This window comes from Chaetodon auriga, chromosome 3, assembly GCF_051107435.1.
Source record: "Chaetodon auriga isolate fChaAug3 chromosome 3, fChaAug3.hap1, whole genome shotgun sequence".
In the NCBI taxonomy this organism is placed as follows: domain Eukaryota; kingdom Metazoa; phylum Chordata; class Actinopteri; order Chaetodontiformes; family Chaetodontidae; genus Chaetodon; species Chaetodon auriga.
The window spans coordinates 19318832-19344230 of NC_135076.1; the positions used below are offsets into that span (position 1 = coordinate 19318832).

Sequence of the window (25399 nt, forward strand, 5' to 3'; positions counted from 1 at the left end):
GGCTGGCATCAGTCCCCAGGTGAGTGGGGAGATGAAGGGGAGACAGAGGGAGACATATGCCTGCAGCATCAGGAAAGCTCCAGGAGGGGATTCCACCAACCATTTCCAGCCTGCTACTGAGCAGCAAACAGCAGGGAGCCACCGGCAGACTGCCTGGCTGCTCGGAGTCTGCACGGATGGGTGGGAGACGCAACGCCAACGCACCACACAGATGTACACACATGTGCACACACATGCAAGTAAACGCGTAATCACTCAATCACAGAGGCACACAGAAACAAACACAAGCAGTAAAGTATGTCCTCGCAGCAGGACAGTGAGGAGTGGGATGGCTGGCAGCTAACCAGTGAATGCATGATTGCACATGTTTGTGTAGAGGGGAGTATTTTAGTTCCTAAATCGTCAAGTGAATGTTAACACTGAAAAGTTGAGCACTGTAGATTTCCATCCTTCTTATTTGTGCTTGTGCAATCATATAGGTGAGGCTACTACGGTAAGCTCTTTTCCATCTGTAACCTACAATATGCATGCAGAAAGAGGAGGCAGGAGGTATAGTTGGCTTCAGCCTGTCACAACACCTGCCCTGTTCACCTCAGCACTCCCCAGCAGGATCAGCCCTGCATGCTGCCTGCATTTGGATCACACCATGACAGTGCCACGCTCTGTGCCGGCTCAACACACCGCGGTGAAGCACAATTTAGATGCAGTTTAGAAAGACTCAGCATCATTTAACCTACCACGACGTCTTATTGGAAAGCAAGGAAGAGGCCAGCCCATGCTGCTTCACATTATTAGAACGCCGGACAAAAGCCATTACCGTGACGTAAAGACGAAGCAAATCATGGTATTTCTAAAGCTGTTTGTAAAGTAAGGAATGTTCAACGTCATGGCTGGTGGTAGACCCGTATCTGGCATTCTGAAGTAATCAGCATTGGATGATGCCTGCACTCATAGCTGTCTGCGGACATGACAATGCAAAATTATGTTCAAGGGAATAATACATTAGTGTTAAAACAGATGTTCATTTGGGCCACACAAAGAGATGCTGCTGAGTGCCACTGTGTGCTGACCAAGTGCAGATCTGCTTAAGCAATCAGAGACAACAACAACATGTTATCAGCATTATATATCAGCCATAAGCCGCCCTGCTGTCTAAATATCAGCTCTGGCCATTGACAAACCCATGTCAGTCAGCCACTAGTCATGTCATCTACGAAACTTGCTTCACTGCTGCTGAATCAAAAATTAACATAAGGTTATAGAAATGCTGTGGAACAGAATTAGGAAAAAAAAAGACACTGATAGAGTTTATAGACAAAGACTTTCTTCTGGTATTTCATAATTACAGAAAAAAATAACTTGAGGAAGCGCTCTATCTAAGGCAATATAGAGAAGCTATTAAAAATGCATGATAAATAGCCTCTAATGGGGTTGTAGCTAACAGAAAAATCAGCCTTGTGCTGATCAATTACCTTAATGGATACATTAACTTATATATTTTAATTGTCAATTAAAACCAAGAACCCAAATGATGCATTGCTCTTCATAATGGCCTTTTAATGAGGTTTGATATTCATTTGCCTTTGATTCGTAAGCTGCTTACAATGCCAGTTGTGCAAATTCTACAACAGTTGTAACGACTCAAGAAAATGCTCAGTGGCAATGAAAGGGGGCTTCTTAATAAGAAGAATGTAAATTTAATATGGTAGAGGTCCTGTAATAAAGAATGTCCTCAAATGGGATCCATGTGAAGTATATAAATGTAAGAATCTAGGGTTTCTTAATGATATTGTACTGTATGGGTACAGTATGTGTATGCACTCATGCATTTGCCAAAATATGTCATCGCACATTACGTTCAGGTTTAGGTAACACTTCAGTGCTTTATCATATAGTGCCATGTCCAGTTTCACTAAAGGACTAACCACACTGGCTGTGGGAGTGAGGAGGTGGGGGCTAATTTGGACTCACCCCCACTCTTGGCAGACTATTTGTACAATCTGACATAAATTGTATAGGGAGGTGGGCATGTTTTTCCGTGGTAAAATCACTGCTATTTCTAGTGAGAAGCTCTTTGGTGTGTTAGCGAGGTGTTATGACTAAGCCATTATTCGTTTCCTGAGGAGCAGCAGGTTGCCCAATGTGTGAGATGAGAAAATGAGTGTACTTCGAACGAGTGTCCTGCCTGCTGGCCCCACACAGTAATTTTTCCTTTCCTTTCCCCCTTCAGTGTGTACACACACATACACAACCTCACACACCAGACAATGAAAATTGGCACAACATACCTATGCAAAATGACATATAGGTGCATAAATAACTGCAAACAAAAGCAAAATAGATGTATGCATAGCTACAGCACATTTACAGGCATATAATCAAGTTAAACATATCCATATATGACACTGTGAAGCACATCGTAAGGTACACATAGTGAGAAACTCCAGTTGCATATTGCCTGTCATTATTTTGTGCCTTTTTGTTGTATTATGTGACTAAGAGCCCTGTACTGCAGACATGAAAGCATCTTCATCTCTTGCTATCATCAGGAAACGCACTATAGACTCTTTGATCTAGAGTGGTAGCTACCGAATGAAACACATAGCTCCAAGAACCCTGTACTTTACTGAGCCTCCCTGCAATTTATTATTCTTAATACTGTTGTCTGAGTAGTGTTACGGTCACAGTCTCAAAAAGTTAATTTGAACCGCTGACTGTGTGTTGTCAAAACAGACATTATACGGTTTGTAGAGGCATTCTGTAGTGGTGAACTGCCAACTTGTTCAAATTCTATTTGAAATTATTCACTTGTTCGTCCTCTGTTCGTGCATAGTTTTATAATTTCATTATTATTCATTGCCATAAAGTAAGAACTTTGTGTAGTGCATCATGCCCAATAAATGGAAAAAGCTCTGCATGAATTTTTAGCAATCTCTTAAAATGAAAAATCTGATTTAAAAAAAAAAAAAAGAATCTATGTGAAGGGACCTTTTAAAGGACCTTTTTCTATAAAACACGTCTGGTTCTTCCCTCACCCTGTCAGCAGGCGAGTCTGCCTGTCATTCAGAAGTCATGGGTGGACAGAAGCATCAAAAAGGGGTGAGGGAGGAGTTGCAGCTTGCAGGGATCATCAGAGCTATGAGCCAGTGATGCTAACACACCTTGAGAGGTCCAGCGCCTTCTTCCCAGAGACAGGCAAATCCGTTCAGTCAGTCTTGAATTTAGCGACATTTTAAGACGAGGCAAAGGGGAGAAAAAAACATTTCACATTGTCAAAATAAATGTGTCACATCCACTGCTTCCATCCTCTCTCACCCTCTGACGTTTTGCCCCTTGCTGCTGCAGCAACTTGAGGTAGTGCTATTTTTGATGGCCGGCGCTCCCCAACATTTCAAAAGGTGCCCTGTCACCAGCTTCATGTCAAAAGACACTTCACTTACCTTAAAGAGGGTCAACTCCATCGTGGAGAGGGAGTTGAGTGAGTTTGCAAAAATGATAAATGCAAAGACAAAAGGCTACAGTGCCTCAAATGCTAGCAGTACAGTTAGAGCATATCATGTGGCATGTATTCAGCCCATTTAAATAACTAAATTCATAAACAGAGCCACGTCCCCCGCACACATGCATCTACTGTAGATCCCTCTCCCACTCACTCATTCAACACATCTTTCCCTCCTGGGTTGCCAAGGTAGCAGCCACTGTTGCAGTCAGGAGGCTCCCACTCTCAGTTCCCAAGGCCCTGCTTCCACCAACACACACGCATAGACACACACTTGCCCACGTAGAGGCTCAGGGACAAACACACACATGCATGTAAACCACCCCCTTGTGGTGGCTCCCTGAGCCGTGGGGCCAGTGGACTGCAGCCTGCAGTGTGTGGGCTGGCTGTGCATCTGAGAAAGAGGAGGCAAGCTGACAGACAGAGAAGCCCCTTTAAGTCTTGGATAACCCTGTTATGTCAGGATCGCGGAAGCCTACTCCGCTGCACCTGCTTGGACCCCAGCACAGAGGGAACGGGCCCACAAGTCCTCAGCTGTCCACCCCCAGTCCTGCAGCACACATGTTGGGGACAAAGGGACCGTCTGGCTCTGTCCTGCCCAGGTACAGCGCACTCAAGTGGAGGGTCAGAGGTCGAGGAACCAGCCCTGAGGCGCATTCGGCCTCTGGATCTGAGGCTGACACAGGGGACACAGTCACAACCTCTGTGTTCCATGTAAAGGGCACTCAGAGTGGAATGAGATGAGAGGGGACAGAGACAGTCTGAAATGAGGGTCACAGGAGGAGCAGTGCAGCCAAGCAAGCTCTAAGGGCGTCCAATTCTGGGTCCTAAGCAGAGGAGGAGGGGATAGAGGGGGGGCGGGGGGCAGGACACTCTCTGGACCTGGGACTCTGAAACTTTAATGTGTGTCTGGCTCCTTGTGTCTGCACTTCGGAGGCTGGCAGCTCTCTTAATACCTGGCTTTGGAGATGTCAAATCCTTTTTTCATCTCATTCCCTGTCAGCTTTGTTCACGCTATCTTCAGCCTTCAGTCCATTTCAGGTTAAGATAAATGCAGCCTGTATGTGAGATATAAACTCTGCAATAGATCTCCCTCGGCATGATTTCAGTAAGGATTTAAAAAGTGCGTATGCTTTGTCACCACACAGAACAATATTGCATTTGTGTTGTTTAGGTGTTTTGGAAGAAGTAAATGGGTCTCATCATACAATCAAACAGAGAGATAATAGCGAGTTTTGTTCCCGTCACTCCAGTAATGATGTGAAAAACAGCTCGGCTTGCAATCTGAAGTACAAAGAGAATCAGCTTTGCTCCTGAGCGTGTTGTCAATGTATATTTCAGTAGCAACAAAGAGCTGTGGGTAAACTGAGGTTTATATGGTGAATATTTGATCTGCTCCCTGTTAGACTGACACACCGTGTGCAGGAGCTAAGCTCCACCCGTCTGTCCTTGCAGATCAGGGTCAGATGCATATTTTATGTTTGCGATATTTGTGGGTGCACTTGATGTTCCATAACAGAAATAGAACGACAATGAAACTAATGGAAGTGCGCTGCTCGGACCGCCGGCATGTGCGTGCAAAGCATGCCAAATTCAGCAAACCTGAGATGTTTTTTGCACCTACAGTATGAATAAGGCCTACCTGTCCTTACGTAAGAATTGGGTTCGCAGCAGGCTCTCACATGGTAGAGAGGCTGCTGTCTGTCAGAGGTGCTCTGGCTTGAACTACTCCACAGCTGACATCACAGTCCATCTATTTTTCATAGCCAACATCTGCTTGGCTTGCTACATTGTCACTATGATTTGCATCAGCTCCCCAGATTCCATGTATAAAACCAACACATGGAAGGTGACAAGAGTAGTGTGCACAAAAAGCTTCAGTCAGTGTGCTTTGGGATGATGTCTTTACAGGGTTTGATGTAGAGATAAGAATTAATTCATCTGCACAGAAAAAAATATGCTGTTTCCATCAATAAAAGTTGAGTACAGCTTACTGCTGAAAGCTGACGATAAGCAAATGCTGAGTCTACCTGAGGACAAAGGAAACGCAGACAGCCAGAGCAGGGCGGACACATTGCAGCTGGTAAACATGGTGAACTGTTTACTCATGTGCAAATATCCTATCTGTCTCTACAATTTAAGAGCTATTGGCTACTGTAACTTCACTGTGTTATTGGTGGAACATGAGAATCCACAAAAATGGTTGTCCATAACAATATAAAATCCACTCAACTCCCCCCCCAATGCAATCAATTCTTGTTCCAGCATGAAAAGCCATTTTCTTCTCCTCCATGTCATAATGAAAACAAATGCATTCATTTCTCAAGCAGAAATGCAGCTGATGCAGAAAAATTATTCTGAACTTACTGACAAGGACCGGTCAATTCCACGCGTGCGTGCGTGCGTGCGTGCGTGCGTGCGTGCGTGCGTGCGTGCGTGCCTGCCTGCCTGCCTGCCTGCCTGCCTGCCTGCCTGCCTGCCTGCCTGCCTGCGTGCGTGCGTGCGTGCGTGCGTGCGTGCGTGCGTGCGTGCGTGCGTGCATGCATGTGTAGATCCATGAGTGCTGATTCAGTATGCTGCAAAGTCCATGTGAATTTTTTCTAGCTCTCCGTAAGGTGCACATGTCGGTAAGGAGCTTTTGTGAGCTTTCAGACTGGCAATTTTCAACTTAAATATATGTTTTGCTCCCTTAAAAGAAAGAAAGAATGGACAGTGAGTAAGCGGAACCATCTATTGTGCAGTGAGTCAAAGCCATGATGCCCTTGTCATAAGCATTTGTATATGTTCGCGTTATCTCTGCCTGGAATACAAATATGAAAGCTACTACAGTATATAATTCAAACGACACACTTAAAATATCTTCTCTTTAAGAGTACACAGGCAGCCAGGAAATTCACAGGTGGAGGCCTGGGGCTTATGTGCAAGCGTGTGTGGGCTGCAGCTAGGTGCGTGTAAGCTAGCCTTAAATAAAAGATTAACCTGCATGTCCCTGACGTGTTATGAGAGCACCAGGCAGAGGTAGTTGTGCAAGCAGGCAGGCAGGAAGGTAGGCAAGCAGGCAAGCAGGCAGGCGTGTGGGGAGCAAGAAAGACACCCAGAGGTGGCTTTTCTACCAGCTGAAGTCAGTCAGGGTGACAGACGGAGCTGGAGTGTCTACGCCTTCCCACACCCGCCCGAGCCTCACGCCACGCTGGCATCATTGGAGCTGACAAGAGCAAGTCCACAGGAAGCTGAGAGGACGCTGAGGACCTGTCTGTCTCTCCTACCTTTGAGAGGTTCACACCTTGTCAGCAAACACTCACAGGTTGGTCAAGCCGCAAACACCGACGGGAAACATATATCGTGAGGTGCAAGCAAGCCAATACTGACTAATGTTTGCTTGTGAGTGCATTTGAAATAGTAAGGCTGACAGAAAAGTACAACACAAAATGTAAGCACCCTCACTCGTTGTACATACAGCAAAAGACTGCTTGAATCAGAAAATTCACTGGCGCAATCCTTCAGTCTTGTAACGCTAAAATATTGAAACTATTATCCGAGTACATGTTTTAAAATTTTCAGTCAGTGAATTTATTCAAATTCTTAAACTTTGTTCTATACTCATCATACTCCTTCACACTGCATAATAGAATATGAAGGCCTTAACGCTCCCATCAATATGAATAATATATAGCTACAGCACACTCTAACTATCCTCAAGAAGTTTCATACTGAAAATTCAACAATGTAAAAAATCCTCCTGACTTACTCTGAAATCTGGATAAAAGCACCTATCCATCTGAAACCAACGTGCAGGTGTTTATGACAGATGAGACAGAGTACAGGTGTATATACGCATCAGCCTCCAAAAATGGGGTTCTCTTTACTACCCAGCAGCATTGCCTTTACCCCACCCTCCTGCAAACCTGGCTTAGTCTGTTAATGATTCGGATGACTGTTAGAGAGTATAAAGCCTCTTGGCATTCCCTGCTACAAGAGGGGATCTGTGCTTTGTTAGCCTAAAAGTTTGCACGAGGAAATTGCACCCATGGGAGAATAAAACAGGCATGCACCACAGGGAGGAGATGGAGGGAGGGCAGGATTTATTTATAACTTTTTCGCGTTGATGCTAAGTCATCAGAGAGACCTTGTAGTGCAGAGCAGAGAAGTACCCTAAATGGTTTAGAAGTGAGCGAACAAACATTTCTACCTCTCTCACATTCCCCCATTTAGGGCCCGAGCAGGTTTACAGCAATTCTGTTCGTTCTTTTAAACTCTCTCCAAATATCTGCTGTTAGCTTGGTTCCTTGCTGCTGCTTGGCAAATCACACTTGAGGGGAAAATCGGGTGGAGAGAGAACATGGTGATGGTGATGATGATAGCATGTGGTATCCCAGTGTTATTTTTGTTCACACCATCCTCCATTATCCTGGTGTATCAGACTCTCAGGCTCCATTTTGTGGCCCATTACAGAGGAAGAGGAAGAGGAAGGTGGTCCTAAAGAGGCATTGTCGAGCTGCAGAATATGCTTCAAAGGAGGAGAGAACAGAAGGAGGCAGGGATGGCTGGGCTAGTGGCCATCTCCGGTTTGCAGTCAAAATTGTCATCCCCATTGGCCTTTCGGTTGTACTTAATCTATTACGGGAAATCTAATTCGGTGAGTATGTTGGCGTATATGTCTGTGTACGTGTGTGTTGACTCTCCTCGCCGTGCCTGCTCTCTGAGAATGCCTTCGTGATCTAGACTGCCTGCCTGCCTGGTGCTCTTTAATGAGATTATCAGGAGAAGAGTGTCAGTAAGTAGGATCTAAAATGAAAGCCATTATGGAGCATTATCACAGAGCCGCACCACCCCAACCCTCCCCCACCCGATCCATCTGCTGTATGACCACCCACACAGCCACTACGCCCAGATTACGGCCATGATTAGCACCGCGAAGTGCTGCTTAATTTAAACACCTCTGGAGAACATGTGGCACTTTGCTGCACTGCTGAGTCACAGCGCTTGAACACACGGAGATGGATTTCTTGTTGTGGCAGACATCGCATGCAGAGGATACTCTAAAGCACTTGAGCTGTCTGGAATGATGTTTGTGTGATGCTTGTGTACAAATGATTTAATTCTTTACAGGTGTGTCCACATGCAACACAGCGCTCAGCCAGACCGTCTATGTACACCACCATTTTGATCTTTTAGCATTCTACCAACAGTCACTTCAGCACCTAAGCTGTCTGCTTCAATGCAAATACTGTATGAAAAAGAAGATTGTGACAGACGAAGAAAATTTAGATCGTGGTTTGTTGAGAATTTAGAACTGAGGCTATAGTATTATACTTCAAAAGCTGGATGCTGTAGTGAATAGGAAGTCCAGTCTTAAAGTCCCAGGATCAGACCGGCAAAAACTGCCAGAATAGAAAGCAAGCATCTAAATCCCCTCCTGCTTTAGGGAAGCTCAGTATAGCAGCTCACCTTGTGCTTTTCTCTTTTCTTTATCCTCTGAAGGAACTGCCTTTGGGGACCACCAAATCATCACACATTATACTACATTATCTCCTAATTTATCCCTACTTCTGCTTGCGAGTGTGTCAGCCTACTTTGACTTCACTTTAGGTGATTTTCATGTTTTTACTTCATTCAAGTAGCGGCTGTGAAATCCTACAAACTTTCAGCTTCTCATATCTTTTCAAAACCTATTGGGTACGCCTCAAATGATACGAGGGCTAAGCAGATTATATTGTCTCATGGAAAGTTGATATTTTGGGACACACGAGCAGCAACATCCCAGCACAGCATAAGCACGCTCCAATTTGTACCTGTGATCTTGTCGCGAACCAGCTTGCAGGACTCGATCTCGCCGATGCTACCAAACAGGCTGCGGAACTCTTCCTGGGTCATGTTCTGGGGCAGGTAGTTGACAATGAGGTTGGTCTTGCTGTCGTCATTTGTTGGGCCAGTCTGCATGGGCGAGGGGCAGCCGCGGCTGTTGGTGGTCGGCCCATTGGCTGTGGTGCCTCCTCCGCTGGGGCCATTTGTCACTGGAGCCTCCATGTTACTGATGATCTGGAGCAGGGTAGTGGTGAGGAGGTGGGGGGGGGGGTGAGGGGAGGAACCAAAGAAAGGGAGGAAGAAGAGAGATGGCATTCATTAGCAGAGGCTTCTGTAGCAGTATGGAACACTGAATATGTAGGACGGCATGCAAAGAGCCTATTTTCAAACTAATTTTCTAAAAAGCATGACTCTCGTTGCATTAAGTCAAATCAACAGTCTGGGTGAAAACGGCTTTTAAAGGCCTGTTTCCAGATCGTGAAAAACACATTTAAAAGATCCCAAACAGGCTTTGTGCACACAGTATATCACTGTTTGAACAATGGAATTTCACAATGTTCCTCACAGAGTGGAATCGTCTTACATGATGCATGTTTGGGTTCATTTAGCAACATACAATGAGATGACAGAAATTAGTGAACTATGAGAGCTTCTTGCCAGATTTGGGTTGATTATTGAGAGCAATGTTGCAAGTCCATGAATGGGTCTGCTTTGTATCATATTGTTTTTCAGGATTTTGCATCGATGTGATGAAACACCTTGATTTTTCAGGTGTTTAATCATTTCTGATTTTCGTATTACAAGGCAGAGTGAATAAATAGCTGCAAAGTTGCCTTTATGGATGACAGTTTTCAGTGAAAGGAGGCTAATATTTATGAGCAGTCACGTTGTCATCCAATTATCAACTTGGTGAAAAACAAATTGCCTCTCATCTCACGGCGTGTGTATTACGATGCATCATCAACATTCAATCAAAACACTGCTAAACCCTAACTAAACATATAGTGAGCACACATCTCTAAACATTGAGAAATACAACAACAAACACTGGACGCAGACAGGCTACACAGCTAAATAAGACAGTAAGGGGCGTCTATGAAGGGTTCTCTGACAGCTGTCAGAGGGGGCAACAACAGGGGCAGCCCTTCAGCTTGCTGTGTGACTGCTGATGCTGCTGCTGTGACAGAGAAGTTTGTGTTTTCATATCTGGTTTTGCAGAGCATCTAACGATCAAAGTGTTGTAAAGGGATCCATGAGCTTGCTGTAAGTATGAGGAACAAGAGCAAAAAAAAATGCTGAGAAGGAGTGAGAGTCAAAAGTCGGAGGAGGAGGGAAGCAGGTTGCACTTTTCTTTTCTACCGGAGCACTCTGATACATATTTAACATAAATGCTCATCGTGAACGAACATTATTCTCCTACAAAAGCAACGTGTGAAGAGAAATTATTCATACATTTGCATAAAAAACATTTCTTCGATCAAATTAATGGCTTTTGTTGCATATATGTGTGAGTGTGCATGCGAGGGGGGTGTCAGAGCATCGCAAACGGAAAGAGTAGAGACAACTAAATCTAATTACTAAATAGTGGGAAGATAAAACAGACAAAAAGATGGATGCACTATTCCAAAGGTACGGAGAGCATCATTCTGCCTTTACTCATGCTTGAAAAGTGACTGCTGATAGAATATTTGATTATCATGTTTATTTCTAATCTTTTGAGCGTCCTGCAGTGTTCCTCTGCACTGATAATATATCTTGTGGTCCTTGTTAACATACAGTATGTGTGTGGTTCTTCCTACTGTGATTCTAATTCTGCATAAAGGACAATAAACTCCAGCAAATCCCTACAAAAAGGCCTGTCCATGCCCATTTTAGCACAAACTCACAAGCTTCCATCATCCTGCTGCACACGCACCGTAATGACCTAACATGCTGAAACCCAAATTAAGATGCAAATATTCTTTAATCTGACTCAATCAAATTTTTAAAGTCATCACTCAGATCTCTCCCTTTTCCCTGTTCAGCCATTCAGCTCGCGGTCTATTTTTAACTATTCTTAAGTACACGCAGACAGGCTGCACTTGGAAGCAGGGCTGGTTTTAGCAAGGGAGGAACGGCACACAAGTCGTATTTCACTCTATTTCTGGATTTTCAAAAGACCGGACCTGTGTTCTAATAATATAGCTCAAAGCAGAACTTAAAAATTTCCCAGTTTGTCCAGAAATAGTTCTCAAAACCATTTTAGACGTTTGCAGTGTGAGTACTTTAATCACTGTACTTTCATCTCTCTGCATCTGTGCAGTAGTAAGCAGAGACGGTGATAAATGTAACAGCAGCCAAATGATAACTCTTCAGTTATACCATTGACATACTGAAGAGTAACTCTTATTATTTTCTGTTGAAGAAGAAGATGTACATGACTGATTTGGTAAGTGAATTTAAAAGGGTTCAAAATAGTTTGCTGGTTCACCATCAAAGGGACAACTAAGAAAAGTCAAACAGTGTGCAGCTGATTTTAATAAGAAGTGCAGAACAGCTAGAAAAGTCTGTGGTCTTTATCCAAGTACTTAAAACTGGGAATATCTCGATCTCTAAATAACTACACGAGCAATGTACTGGGATAACATACGGGGGCTTACATGGGTTCAAACATCCATCTTTTCTCTGGCTTTAGGAAGACCTTAAAAAAAAAAAAAAAAAGGCTATATTTCAGATTATTTTGTGTTCTTCTTTTCCTCTGAGCATTTAGGAGCAGCACCAGAAAAATGGCAGCTTTTTTTTGCATCTGCTTCCATCCTCTCGTTTTCCACACACACACACACACACATACACACACTCATATGCATGCACACACTTCTATGCATTCACACTCCGCAGTGAGTGGAAGAGCACTTACTCGAACAGACACACGAACACACACATACAGAGAGAGAGAACAATGGCCCGAGCCCACAGCAGAAAACAAACAGACAGGGAGATGTCTAAAAGCTCTCAAGATGAGAGCTGCATGCAAATTGTTCTTTTGACAGTATCCTTTCCTACTCACTCACCACTCTACCACAACAGAGATATAGAGACAGACCGAGAAAGACAGAGGGGGAGAGGGAGCGCGGAGAGGAAGGAGAGAATAGTATCTAGCCATAACAGAGTTGATTGGAGAGGGCCTTATTAAATCTGTTTACATTCCCTGCTGGGCTCCATTCTGTCAGAGAGACTTTCAACTCCATGGGACGCTTTCCGAGGAGTTTTTACACCAAAATGGCTGCCTCTAATTAACAGGGACCTGCCGAGTCCCAGTGGCCAATTATATTCCTCTCCTTGTCCCTGCCCACCAGCATTTGTGCTGCTCAGCAGTCCACTTCATGTTGGTTGTGAGCACTCTGGCTGCCCCTGCTCTCCCACTGTGGAGCCTAGTGCTGTGGACAGAACTCACTGTATGTCCTGTTGACTTGGTACAACACGCAGCCCTCTCAAGCTCTCAGCCTCAAGATGCAGCTTCTTTTACTTGCGAGTTATAATTCTACTCATGTAGGAGGCAGAGGCAGAGCCAGCGCTGGGCTTCTAGCTGAAAAGTAATACATGTGGACAGCGTGCAGTTGTTGGAAACATAAATGTGTGAGATCGTGTTGGATAGAATTTAGAATACATTTTTCCCCTTCGAAGTTAAAAGATAACCTGATGGTCATTCTTAAAACAGGCATCTTAAGAAATAGAAATCGATTTGGCTTGACTCAAACAATGCTGAAGCTACTGTTTGTGCATGGGAGTGTTCAATACAGAGGAAAGGGCGAGAAGAAGACAAATTACTGTAGCGAGAAACTTGAGTGAGTGTCGATGTGTGTCTGCAGGGAAGTAGAGGTCCATCAGAAATGGCCAATGGTGCAGCTTTGCATGTGTAAATGGAGGATAAACAACAATTGATTTTGTAATGGATGTAGTATAGATACAAAAACATCAAGACATCCATAGAAATTGAAGCATTCGCAACATAATTTACTGGCTTCCTCAAACGTATACAATGGATGAACACATAGGCAGCTCATCTCTGCACACCTTCCTCTGCCCTTGCAACCCCAGGTCCTCCCTCCTGCCCTCTGGTCCCATCCATCAGTCTCTGCTCTAGTTCCAACCGTCCCAGTCAGCAGCATCACCAACCACAGCGTATTTATGTAAACACAGTACAATATCATATCATATTACTTCATGGGTGTGTAAAATGGCTGGGCCATCCATTTGGCAGCAGTCGTCTCCTTACCATCTTTGGCTGTGTCAGCAATCCCTTCTCTGCCCAGCCCTGGAGCTGTGGGAGCTCTGCCTGACGCCACTGTGTCTCTGTCGACCCCTATGGAGCGGAGCACAGGGAGGGAGGGACGCACAGCCCACCGTCAGCATCATACACTCACTTTGCAAGGTTAGGGTTGGAGTGGGATTTGGGGAGTAGGGGGTGGGGGGTGATGGGGAAAAATGGCGGCTCACTGGAAAAATACAGTTACACCTTTTACAGTCATTCCACCAGTGAAACTAAAAGACAGGTGGCTCAGGATTTTTGTTTTTGGTTGGTATGGCTGGCTGAGATGAGTGATTTGTCAGTGGGGAAAAATAAATTGGGGTGATGATTGAGATTTGGAAAACCGTATGACTCAAATTGTTGAAATATTGCCTCATGCTGAAAATGGAATTGCTGAGATAGAAATGGGGGATTAAAGATATTATTTCTTCAGTTGTTTTCATCATTTGAGTGGATTGAATAAAACTGCATGTGTGTGTTGAAGCCGGCAGATTGGTGTGGTGACTGCAATGACCTTGGCAGAGTTTATAATGAGGGTTTCCCTCTTGCTCTCTGTGGGTAAACAAGCCGGTGGTTGAAGAGACAGAAATGCCACAAATGAGCAGGAAGTCTGTTCACTAGCTCTCCAGAACAGGGGGCTTAAATGCCTGCAGCTATCCACGGATGCTGCGAGCAGCCAATTTAGCAGGAGAGGAGGAAGAGAGGAGGTATGACCTCTGCCTTCATTTACTCCTTCAGAGAGATGAGGAGAGGGAGCGAGGGATCAGATGGGAGGAGGAAGAAAAGGCGAGGGCTGAGTAATGGGGAAGACACTTCCAATACTTCAAAGAAAGGGAGAGACAGAGGTGGGGGAGGAGAGAGAGAGGGAGTCTGTACATGTTCTGTTGTCAATGTGTCTTGTAAACTTAGGCAGGAATGCATAATGGAGGTCTAAATGAGAGTGAACTGTCAGCTTGAAAGGCAAAAAGAGGATACAGAGGGGCAGAGAGGTCAGGGTAGAGAAGACGACAAGGAATAGTGTTACTACTGTCTGACAGGTAATGGTGAATATTGAGATATTTGGGGGATGATCGTATAGAAATATCACATTGAGCCACCTTTGTTTTAGTCTGGTGAGGGCTAAAGGGTTGCTGTATAAAATAGGAAAAACCACTTTCTATTAGTTTGAAACATTAGGTTTTTATTTAAATTTCAATTCCACTATGTGTTAACATTTTCAAGATTTTAGCTGTGTTAGATCAACCTCATGCAACTGTGCCGAAGCCAGTGAGGTGTATCTATAGCCATCTGAAAGAGCGGACAGTGCCAGGGATAGCTACACCCCTGGGGCTAGGGTGCCCACGCTAGCTACAGTTTGCAGCCACCACATAAAGTGTAGTGGACTAACATTGCTGTGAAATGCAAAGTTGAAAAGCTACCCTGAAAAAAGAAAATGTTAGGCAGAGGTGAAACATCAAGAGCATTTTTCACCCATTCTGCAAAGCCGTCAGCGTACATACTATGTCAGCGCGGAAGGGGATGGTGTGTTGCAGCAAGCAGACAGCGCAGTGTTACTGTAGCATGTACAAATGTGGTGATAAAAATGTAAGAAGCAGCAAGCAGATGTACATGAGTCTCCATTTCAACAGCCAACGTATAGTGCTAGAGAGCATAAAGTTGGCAAAAACGAATATCACATTTCTCAGAAGTGCGTGTAAGTCTCTGCATCCCATTTTCAAAAACACTGCTCAGTGCTCAGTGTTCAGTGCTCAACCATTCGATAAAACAAACACAGTCTCAGGCATAACACACACACACACACACACACACACACGGCACACAGTTTCATCTTTCTTCATATTCTCGCTGTCCTTGCGTTTATCACATGAACACACACATGTGCGTCTTCTGATAAAATCTCAAATAACACTGGAATAAGGGTGCAATGCAATTACATTCACCAACCATTGAGATGAAAAACCGCTCATGGATACATTTTCAATTATTCAGGGAATACATTTCAGTCTGTGCTCAGATGCTGGGAAAACTTATTATATAATCAATACACTCTATAACGCCATTAATATTTGATGCCACAAAAGTGCTTCCTGTCTCCTTGGGCTCCCGGCCAATGGTGTCTGGGTACTGCAGTCAAATAGGACGAGCCTCATCCGCCAACAGCAAGGAAGGGGAGTAAACATTTGTTTTCCTCAAACAGTCGAAAACACCGAAGGCACACGCAGCTTTCTTTTAGATTTACTGTATATGAATCAATCTGAAGTCTTTCTTTCACACTTTGTTCTGATGATACACGCTGAAATCCAGATGTTCAGGAAGTTTTTCTTCCATTCCTGTCCTTTTCACCTTCGTCACTCCTCTGCTGCTTTTACATCATAAAACCACCACTTTATATTGCTGGCCTGGTGCAGGCTTCCCTCCCCCTTCCCTTACAGAGCTTAGACAATCAATTTACCCTGACTTGGCCAGGATAGATGGAGGCTGTAGAGACTGCGGAGTAGACAGTATGCTGCAGGATCTCTCCGCTGATAGACACACTGCCTGGCAGCTACAAAATGGAGCCAGCGTGCAACCATCTGACTTGTTAGACTTCGCCTCACCATCTTGCTTCAGATATTATTGGTATTTCCTTATGCATCTCATTTTTGACATTATTAGGCTTGTTAAAATAAGAAAATCGGACAACAGAAAATAATGTTATTGATCAGACGCAGACACTTTAAGGCATATGAATAGTACCAAATATACTGATACTGATATGCGACTGTAAAGTGGCCACACCTGATATTGCAAAGCTCAGACTGAAACTCCCTCCCAGTCCCTGAATTGGAGTTCCTATCAAACTGACTGAGACACAAAGAGATTAATACGACTTTACTATCTCCGCTTCTCGGCCAGTCAAGCTCCCTGTGATGCTCTCTGCGCTATTGATTGTTATTTTTCTCTCTCCTCTCCCTTTCTTCCTGGCCGTCTCTCTCTCGCCATCTCTCCACCTCCACCAGCATCTGCCGAGCTCTGAAATGTCCTGCAGGTCAGACGGATGCTGGGCCGGATCAATCAGGGAAAGTAATCTGGGACGCCTCATGCACGCAAGCAGACACACACACACACACACACGCGTGTGCACACACACACACAGGCACATTACAGATACTCAGCGACACACACCCCTCCTCTGTTGCACTCTGGCCTGCCTGCCTCCACTCTCATCGATCTGCATCTACTTTACCAAATGGATTCTTCTCTTCTTCTATCCTCCTCCACCTCTTTCCTCTCTGTGTGACTCAGAATAATAAATGTTCCAGACCGCGCACAAGATGTCTACGTAAGCAATTTTTCATTTAACTTTGGCGTGACTCCCCCCCCCTTCTTTCTCTTTTGTGATGTTTCAGTCTTTCAGTGAGATCGATGCAGCCTTCCCACACACCCCCTCACAGCCCATGCGTAATTGGCACCTGCTTGCGTAAGGTCAGAGGTCAGGAGATGACAGGATAGGGTCTACTAGCAAGGAATATGAGAGACAGAATCTACGTACATAATAATCTCAAGATGAGTATTTCACAGCAAAGACTCTTTGTTTTCAGATGTTAAATATCTGATGTATTGTTCGGTTTCGATTGTGTCTGAAGGGTAAAGAGTCTGGCACAACAAAAGTTTGGCCACATTCAGCATGTAAATATTCATAATCGAAGCGATGTAACTTGTTCTGCTCTATTCAGATTTACCTGGTGATTGTTATTACTCAGGTTTTTTTTCTTGTCTCAAAAACGTTTTTCCAAAACTGCCTGATGCTGCATTGTGGGCAATCAAAAGACGGCAGAACATCTTTCAAGGACAACGACTGAGGACCTGCAGTGCTCCATACATACAGTATGTAGTCTCTCTCTTTCTCTCACACACAGACAAAACACACACGCACACACAAACACATCACAGTCTCCTTTGCTGAGCCAAACTGTAGGCGGAACTGGAGCCATTTGTCCACTGGCTGAATCCCAACTCTGCACCAACGCATGCAGAAAATTGGTGAGCATCTTGACTCTGGAGATGACACTTCAATTTGTGCAGCTCCAGTGACTGGTGCTCTGCAGTTCCTCCCTTGTGGGGGTGTGAGATCAGCTGGACACCTGCCTAGCTGTTTGGCTGAAGCCTGGAGCACGGGGACTGGGCCTTGGAATTGAAGGCCTGGCTTTGCCTGTCTGCTCAAGTCCCTGTCCCTAAGCCCTAGCCCTAGCCTGGCCTCTCAGGTCCTCATCACAGCTCCCCTAGTTTCACTCCTGTGCCAGGAACAGTCCCTCGCCTGATGCCCCTGACCCCTATTTCTCTATCCAATCCTCAGCTGCAAGTCAGCGCAGCACCATCATCCCAAAAGCAGTCTTCCCTTGAACAGCATCAAATCCCCATCAACAGCTTGCCAGCCTTTGTTCCAGCTCTGGCTGCTGCAGCCAGCATCTCTGCTCTCAGCTCAGTCAAATCAGCAAGATGTCTCTGCTGTGCATCGCTGTCTGTCCTGCTGTAATCCCTGGGTGTGACGGATGGGAGTGATCACTGTCGAGGCCCTCAGCTAGGACATTTTGGTGGATTAGAGAGGCTAAATCATCGTCTCATCCGCTACATGGGATTTTATCCTTAATTAAATGTCATTAATGTGGTTAAAGGTTTTAGTCGTGGTGATATCTATCGAACATGTATGGCTTATTCAGTAAGTATTAACGGAAAGCACAAAGACATTCTGAGTATGAGAAAAGGGGTAAAAACAACGCAGGAGACACAGGAAGAATGCTGTCAGCCTACAGTAGGTCTTCATCACGCCTGTCATTAACATGACATATAAGGTTGATCCTTCCCCAGGGGCCCGGCCCTTTTTCTCTCTCCCTTTTCCTTTTTCATAACACAGAAATCACATTTACCATGACCATGTTAAGATCTAACCTGGTTACTTTTACACACTGTGACTGTTCTCTGAATAAACAGGAGTGACACTGCAACAGAGTCCACAGCACTGCGATGACAAAAACCTGCACCACTCTGGACTGCATTTATGGGAGTAGCTCGTGTTTCCATGCGACGCTCATTTATGTGTTGAGCTAAAGTTGCTTTTAGCTGGGCTGGGACAGAGGATAGAGGACGCAGGAACAGACAGTGAGGCAGGGAGAGCAGGCAGGCTGATCCATCTGAGTCAGCACCATGTGTCATGAGCGAGGACACCACCTCCACAAGTAGCTGGCAGGTGAATGCGGCCACGCACCTGTGCAGGCAGCCAGCCATTTTAGCGAGGCTGTCTCCTATGTTTAGCGAAATACACTAAAATACACCAGCGCATACATAAACAAACATGCATACATGCACACAGATTCACTCAACTTCCCAACTGTACAGCACGACTGGGCCCACCTGCATGTATCAGGTCAGAAATAAGCAATTCAGCAGTGTCATGCGAGTGCAGCCAACTAGAAACTGTTCATTCCTCGCTTGCTCATGTCTATAGTAATGCCTGTCGTATGTATAAAAAAAGGCCTTGAAGAACAAGACAGCTGGCTACAGCAACTTTCCCAAACGGGGTCTCCAGGAATATTTTCCCTGAGCAACAGAGTAAGGAGCTCGTAAACTCCTCTGAGTGAACTTAATTTTCTGTATAATTCACAGAAGGAGTTCTAATTAAAACTGGTTTGAGGCTGGAAGTGGTAATATTGGCTTTGTTGAACAGGTATTTAAAAAGCTTCAAACAGCCTGGAGGTATAGGATAAGAACAAAACCTACAGCACAGCACTTACACCGAGAACAAGGGAGAGAGAAGAAGCAGAGGCAGAGCTCCTCCTAATCTAATCACTGTTTCCCCCATCAGCTGCATCTCAGACACAGCCTGCTTTTGTGTGTGTGTGTGTGCGTGTGTGTGTGTGTGTGTGTGTGTGTGTGTGTGTGTGTGTGTGTGAGAGAGAGAGAGCAAGAGTGAGAGTGTGTTGCGTGTCTGCCTTGCAGCAAATGCATAGAGCTAAATCACATAGACACCAACCGACCGTTGTACTCGAGAATTCATTCCACAGCCTTGGGTACTGTGTGAGGGTGTGGCTGAGTTTATGTTGGAGTGTGGGTGTGTGCGTGTGTGTCTGCGTGTGCCTAGCTAATCTGGTTATTGATTCGGCTCTGAACCGGAGCTCATATAATCAAATAGCTGCAAGGGAAAAGGACAGCCGTCCGTCATCTGTCTTGATGAGTAAACAGTTTGATGGAGGCAATGAATAACTCGGAACTACATGTAGATGTAGAGGAGGTTACTACATCGCTGATAAACAGACAAGCTGAAATGTATCCTCTGGCTAATCTCGTGGCAGCCTTCTTCCTATGCTGAGTGACATCATGAAATATCAAATGATTTCATTCGTATTTTCAGACAACAGGTATCCCGCACTCTTCGGGCCTCGTGAAGTTCTCCGCCTGCTGTCAGTTGAATATTCAGCTACGTATCATCACCTTTTGAATATGCTGTCATCGCAGCAGCCAAACTATTTCAGCCACTTTCTAAATGCTATAAAGTTGCTTTGTACAAGTCATTACACAATCAATTTGGAGTTTGACTTGGGAATTTATGGTGAGCCCATCTTCTGTGAAAATCTAATCTCAGTGTAACTTGATGTGGAGAGTGGTGCAATTTAGAAATGGTTTCTGCTGCTGCAGGAAGAGAGAGGAGAGCGAGACACAAAAGCCTAAATGTATACCAGCACAGCTAACAGACGAGGCCCGCGGCACACCAGCTAAACCATTAAGTGTGGTGTGCATTCAAACGAGCAGATTAATCCCCCCTACTGCTGTACAGTGCAGAGTAATTGAAAATGCCCACAAGAGACTATCTTTGCTCCTATACTGTGTGCATGTGCCAGCGAGGCAACATATAGAAGGCAGTGGCTGATTGCCATAGAAAATTCTGCTACGGCGTTTTAGTCTGACAGCGTGTGCTGGAGAGCCTTGCAGCCTTGAGATAGCACACATTCATCTCTCTACTGTTCCCATTATCTCTCTGCCTGTCTTTTCTCTTTCTGACTTTTTCTCTTCCTACCTCACAATATCAACTTGACAGGTGCGGTTCATGCCTGCTGCTGGCGTTTATCAGTCACGATAAGCATCGGATATCATATTCCCTCCATTTCCAACTGGTTACGCTGCGTAGGAAGGACAGCATTCCCGACGACTGGGAGGGGACGTGCACTGACTGTGAGAATTTGTATTCCTGTTGGGACAAACGCCTCCATTATCACATTTGCTATCTCAAACTGTGGCCTGATAACTGGCACCGAGTCGAGCTGGTTGGTTATCTGTGGTCTCACGCGGGGGAAACCGTACCTCTGACCAACAAGAGAAAATAGTCAGGTATTATCTACCTCCTTCCCCGCATTTCTCTAATAATTCATGAGGAGATAGTGTTTCCTTTTAGATAAAGTCTGTCAGCTCCAGCGTTATGATCTTTATGTACAGTGGCCCTGATCTTTATGAGTCACGGACCACAACTGACTTGTAGATGGACCTTCCATATCCCTCTCTTTGTGCTGTGGGAGTTTCCAGTGTCTTGGTATATTGCATAGAGCAAGATCAGCCTTTGTTGTCCCTGTGTTGGTGTTGCTATAGCTGAGATAAGGCAGGCTGGAGGCTGTCGTGTGGGATGCTGTGTTTGTAGGCCCTAATGTGTCTATTACCAACCACAATGGTGCTATTTTGTAGCATGTTCAGTTGCATGTTCAATCTATAATTCATCTGGCTACAGAAACATATAAATGTTTAATATGTCAGAGGCGGTGAGGCCTGTCGAAAGCATGACCTTGAAATGTCCTTTAAACAACACACAGCAACAGCGCTGGGGCCAGTTAAGCTGCCAAAGCCAAACAACAGGCAATGTGCTCACACACACACACACACACACACACACACACACACTCTCTCTCTCTCTCACACACACACACACACACACACAGCCTGTCTGCCTGCTGATGCTTTCCGCTGCTTTCTGTTCCCTTTTTTTCCTGGGATGCAAAATGCAGATGAGACGAGTCAGCCGCTTGTGCACAGTCTCAGGAGAAACTGCCACTCAAATCCAAACATCTGTGTGAATACCAAAACACACAGGGTACAGTGGAGGATGAGAGAAAGAGAGGGAGGAAGGAAGGGGGAGAGAGAGCGGGAGAAAACGAGGGAGGGAGAGAGAGAGAGAGAGAGAGAGAGGATCGAGAAAGAATGAGCAGTAAAGTAGCTCAGAAAGCCAGTGTTCCTCTCTCCTTCTGTATCTTTGACTGAACAAAGAAGAGCTATATACACATGAATACCTCTTTCCTCCCACTGTATTTTCCATCGGGATATTTATTCTGAAAAGCAGCGATGCACAACAAGGGCTCGGTCCTGTGTTTGCTAGTGGGCTGAGGCGCTAACACTCCCCAGCTGATTATGTGTCTGTCTGTAGCAGTTTGAGCTGCTGCCAAAGGAATTAGGTCTAGTATTTGTGAATGCTGCTCCCCTCACAGCAGAATGCCTTGCCATGCCTCTCAGATTTCTAGCTTTTTAAAAAGAGAGGGAAAAAAAAAAACATTTTAAATAAATGAAGGAAATCGCTGTGGAAGCCTATTAAATTTTCAACGTGACCGTTTTGTGAGTCTTCATGTGTGTTTAGGCTTCGCACAAAAGGAATATTTAAAAACCAAAGCGTGCTAATTGGGACAGAGATTGTTACAGCAGCTTCTTATTCAAACAGGCTTTTGGCTCATTAACTGCTTCCATCCAGCTTTTGTTTAAAGGAAAGTGGAAAAGACATTTACAGACAATAAAATATTTTGCGATATTTGTACAGACACTGTACCGCCAAAATAATGATGGACTGCATAACGTACTCGCACAAAATATGTCTGAGCAGTGGCAAAACCTCTTACCTCAAGGACAAAATGAAAAATGACTTTTTCTTTAGCTTTGTGTCTGAGTAGCGTCATGCCACACCCAAATCAAATCTTTACTTTGTAATAGCTGTTTTACTTTCAAACCATCAATCAACCTCATCTCTTTAATTACAGATGGAGTTTCCTGATCTTCTTCAAGGGAAATTTACATTTTTGCGGGTTAACTTAACAAGTATCACACTGTTGAGCAAAGGGAAAAAAATGTTGTGTAGAGTCGTGCAGGAGTTCCAGCTGAATGCCTTCCGCTCCTATCTGTGGTTTACACATCACTGTTACCTCGATCTAAAGAAGCCCACTCTAAACCTCATTATGATCCGGGGTCAAAGTTAATACACTAAACACATAATTACAGCTAACTCATAGTGTGTATGTGTCTCAGCTCTTCTTCTACACACGCCTGACTGGGCCTGGCCATTTACCTAAAGCTCAAGAGGGAACATGCATGGTAAGATACACAACTGACACACACACACCATTTACTGTACGCACATGCGTATTAATTAACAAGTACACACATGAACTATACTACGAATACATGAACACCAACGCTCAATTTGACTGTTTGACTTTAAACCATTCTGTAGCTAATTACTGCAGGTGTGAAGAACAGCAGCACAACTATGACTACGCACACAAAACACAAAGCGTAAGAATGCTAAAGGTCCTGCACTTAGATTAACTTAGACTTAGTATTTACCCATTCTGCCTCTACAAAGTCTATTTCCTGAAAGTCAATATGAAACCTTCTTGTACTGCATGTTGAGAAACAAAGTACCACCAGACGCAACCAACCAGTCGAACCCACAACATGCACTATTCACAAACTATCAAATTAGCCATACGCCATTTTGAAAACTCTTTCTACAAGCAAATAAGCAGGCTGGGCCCAGGAGAGCAGCTTAAAGGAAGTAAAAACAGGATGCTTGGATTCTGTTATTCTGTGATGAATATCTCAACAGAGCACTGGTCTGGGTGGTCTGCCTCAGTTTGTTAGCTGTTAGCTTATCACAAGAGGTCTCACATGGTGAAGAAATGCTTTTTGAGCAATTTATTTCACAGCAGTTAAACGTCATAAAGAATTAGAGCAAATTAGAAATTAGAAGAAATTAGGAACAGTTTGTGTACTAATTGTGTTTTTAGTTTTTGATATTCATGACGGATTATCAGGAATAAAACATATCTGTGCACTTGGTGTCTGGGTAGGTTTAAATTCCTCTATAATGCTAAAGCTGAGACTGATATTTCTACTGGCACCATGCAAAACAATTCAAGGTGTCTTTATCTATCATATAATATATGATGTGACACACCGGACAGTAAATCCTGGAGAGCTCCTGTTTGAGCACAGGAACGCAGGAAAGAAAATGAAGACGCATTTGTTCCTGTGTCTTAACCACTTCTCCGTCTCTCTCCCTCGCTCACTCTATTTGCTTGATGTTTAATCAGGCTCTAGTTAAACATGTCACTCTGCATCTGGACACACGTCAGGCTGATATATATCTGATATACACACACCGCTCACACACCGCTCACACACAGGGCCGACACCGCAGACACAAAAAGCACAGCACGGGCGATCATGTAATTTGATTGATGAAGTGTTTTTGTCCTGTTATTTTTACTTTGGTTGTCACTTGTTAGCTCATCATCCCTCATTTCTTACTCTTTGCCTGTGAATCACCTTCATTGTTCCTCAGACCTGTAATCACCCCAGGACTACATATCCGAGCAGCCATCCTTATCTTATGTTTCTCTGGTCTTCAGTTACATAAAAATCACTAAGCACACACTTGGCCGGTGCACTGTAGCTAATAAATTCCTCACACACCCCGCCCTATTAGCATTGATGTGTAACCTTGGAGCTCATGGTGTTCTGCCTGAGGGTAATAGAGCCACAGTGTGTGTTTGTGTGTATCTGTGAGTGAGTGAGTGAGTGTGTGTGTGTATGTGCGTCAAATGATGGCCTGTCTCCAGCCCAGGTCCCCTACTGGTTCCCATCAGGAGGCGTCATGGTGCACACTCATATCTAATACCTCCAATGCTGATGAACAGTCGACTTTTTCACCCCTTCTCTTACTGGTCCTTTTCATTCTCCTTTCACGCCCCTATCTGTACATACTAGTCCTATCTCTAAATACAACAAAAACACTCTTCCTCGGCATTAACACTCGTCTTCTCACACCATCAGTCGTGTGAGGCCCCTCAATCTATGCATATACACTAAGCCGCTAGCGGTGAGCGTCCAGGGAGACAGCATACCAGCTAGCGTCACTAGCCTAGTCACCAAACAGGGGAGTCGCCTTCGTTTCAATTAGCATTTTGATTGCATCCAATGGAAAGAAGCCAGCGCGCAAACAATCAAACATTTACTTGCCGACAAATGAATAATGCTTCCACTGTTCTTCATGCAAATACAAAAGTGAGTCAGTCCACTTTGTGGATGGTCAGAGAACCATTTTGAGAAGAAGAGAACAGATGGAAGCAGTGAGAATGCAAAATAATGGTATGAACTCTGTTGTCACAATGGTGACGCAGTATCGGCAATGAAATAAAACTGCGTCTTATGTGACAGGTGAAAACGACAGTGGGAAAAAATATGGCCGCTAGTTTTGATAGTCAACCTCTCGCTCTGTCGCTTGCACGTGATGGATGAATGGATAAATGGATGCCAAGCTAGCGTGAGTGTAAGGCAAAGCAGATTACTTAGATAGCTTATTGTAATTTCTCTCACGCCGACACCCATTCACACAGCCAGACATAATTAAGAAAACACAAGCTCATTCACAAACACTCACATGAGCAACGATCTTAAAACTTAGAGAAAGCATAGCATTACAATCAACTGTAGTGCGGGCATGCGTGTAACTCCAATACACC

General features: G+C 44.5%; 1 protein-coding gene across 15 annotated transcripts in view; it reads right to left on the reverse strand.

The window, feature by feature from the left end:
• Positions 1–25399, reverse strand: part of elavl4 (ELAV like neuron-specific RNA binding protein 4) — a 72382-nt gene that overhangs the window by 29310 nt on the left and 17673 nt on the right. For 12 of the 15 annotated variants that reach the window (XM_076726011.1, XM_076726005.1, XM_076726004.1 and 9 more), the window contains 2 exons: positions 13560–13646; positions 9292–9538 (listed from right to left, as the gene is read on the reverse strand). In XM_076726011.1, the coding sequence (XP_076582126.1) occupies positions 9292–9538; positions 13560–13646 (334 nt within the window). The remainder of the gene's footprint in view (positions 1–9291; positions 9539–13559; positions 13647–25399) is intronic. The other 3 variants (XM_076726015.1, XM_076726014.1, XM_076726013.1) reach the window with 1 other exon arrangement.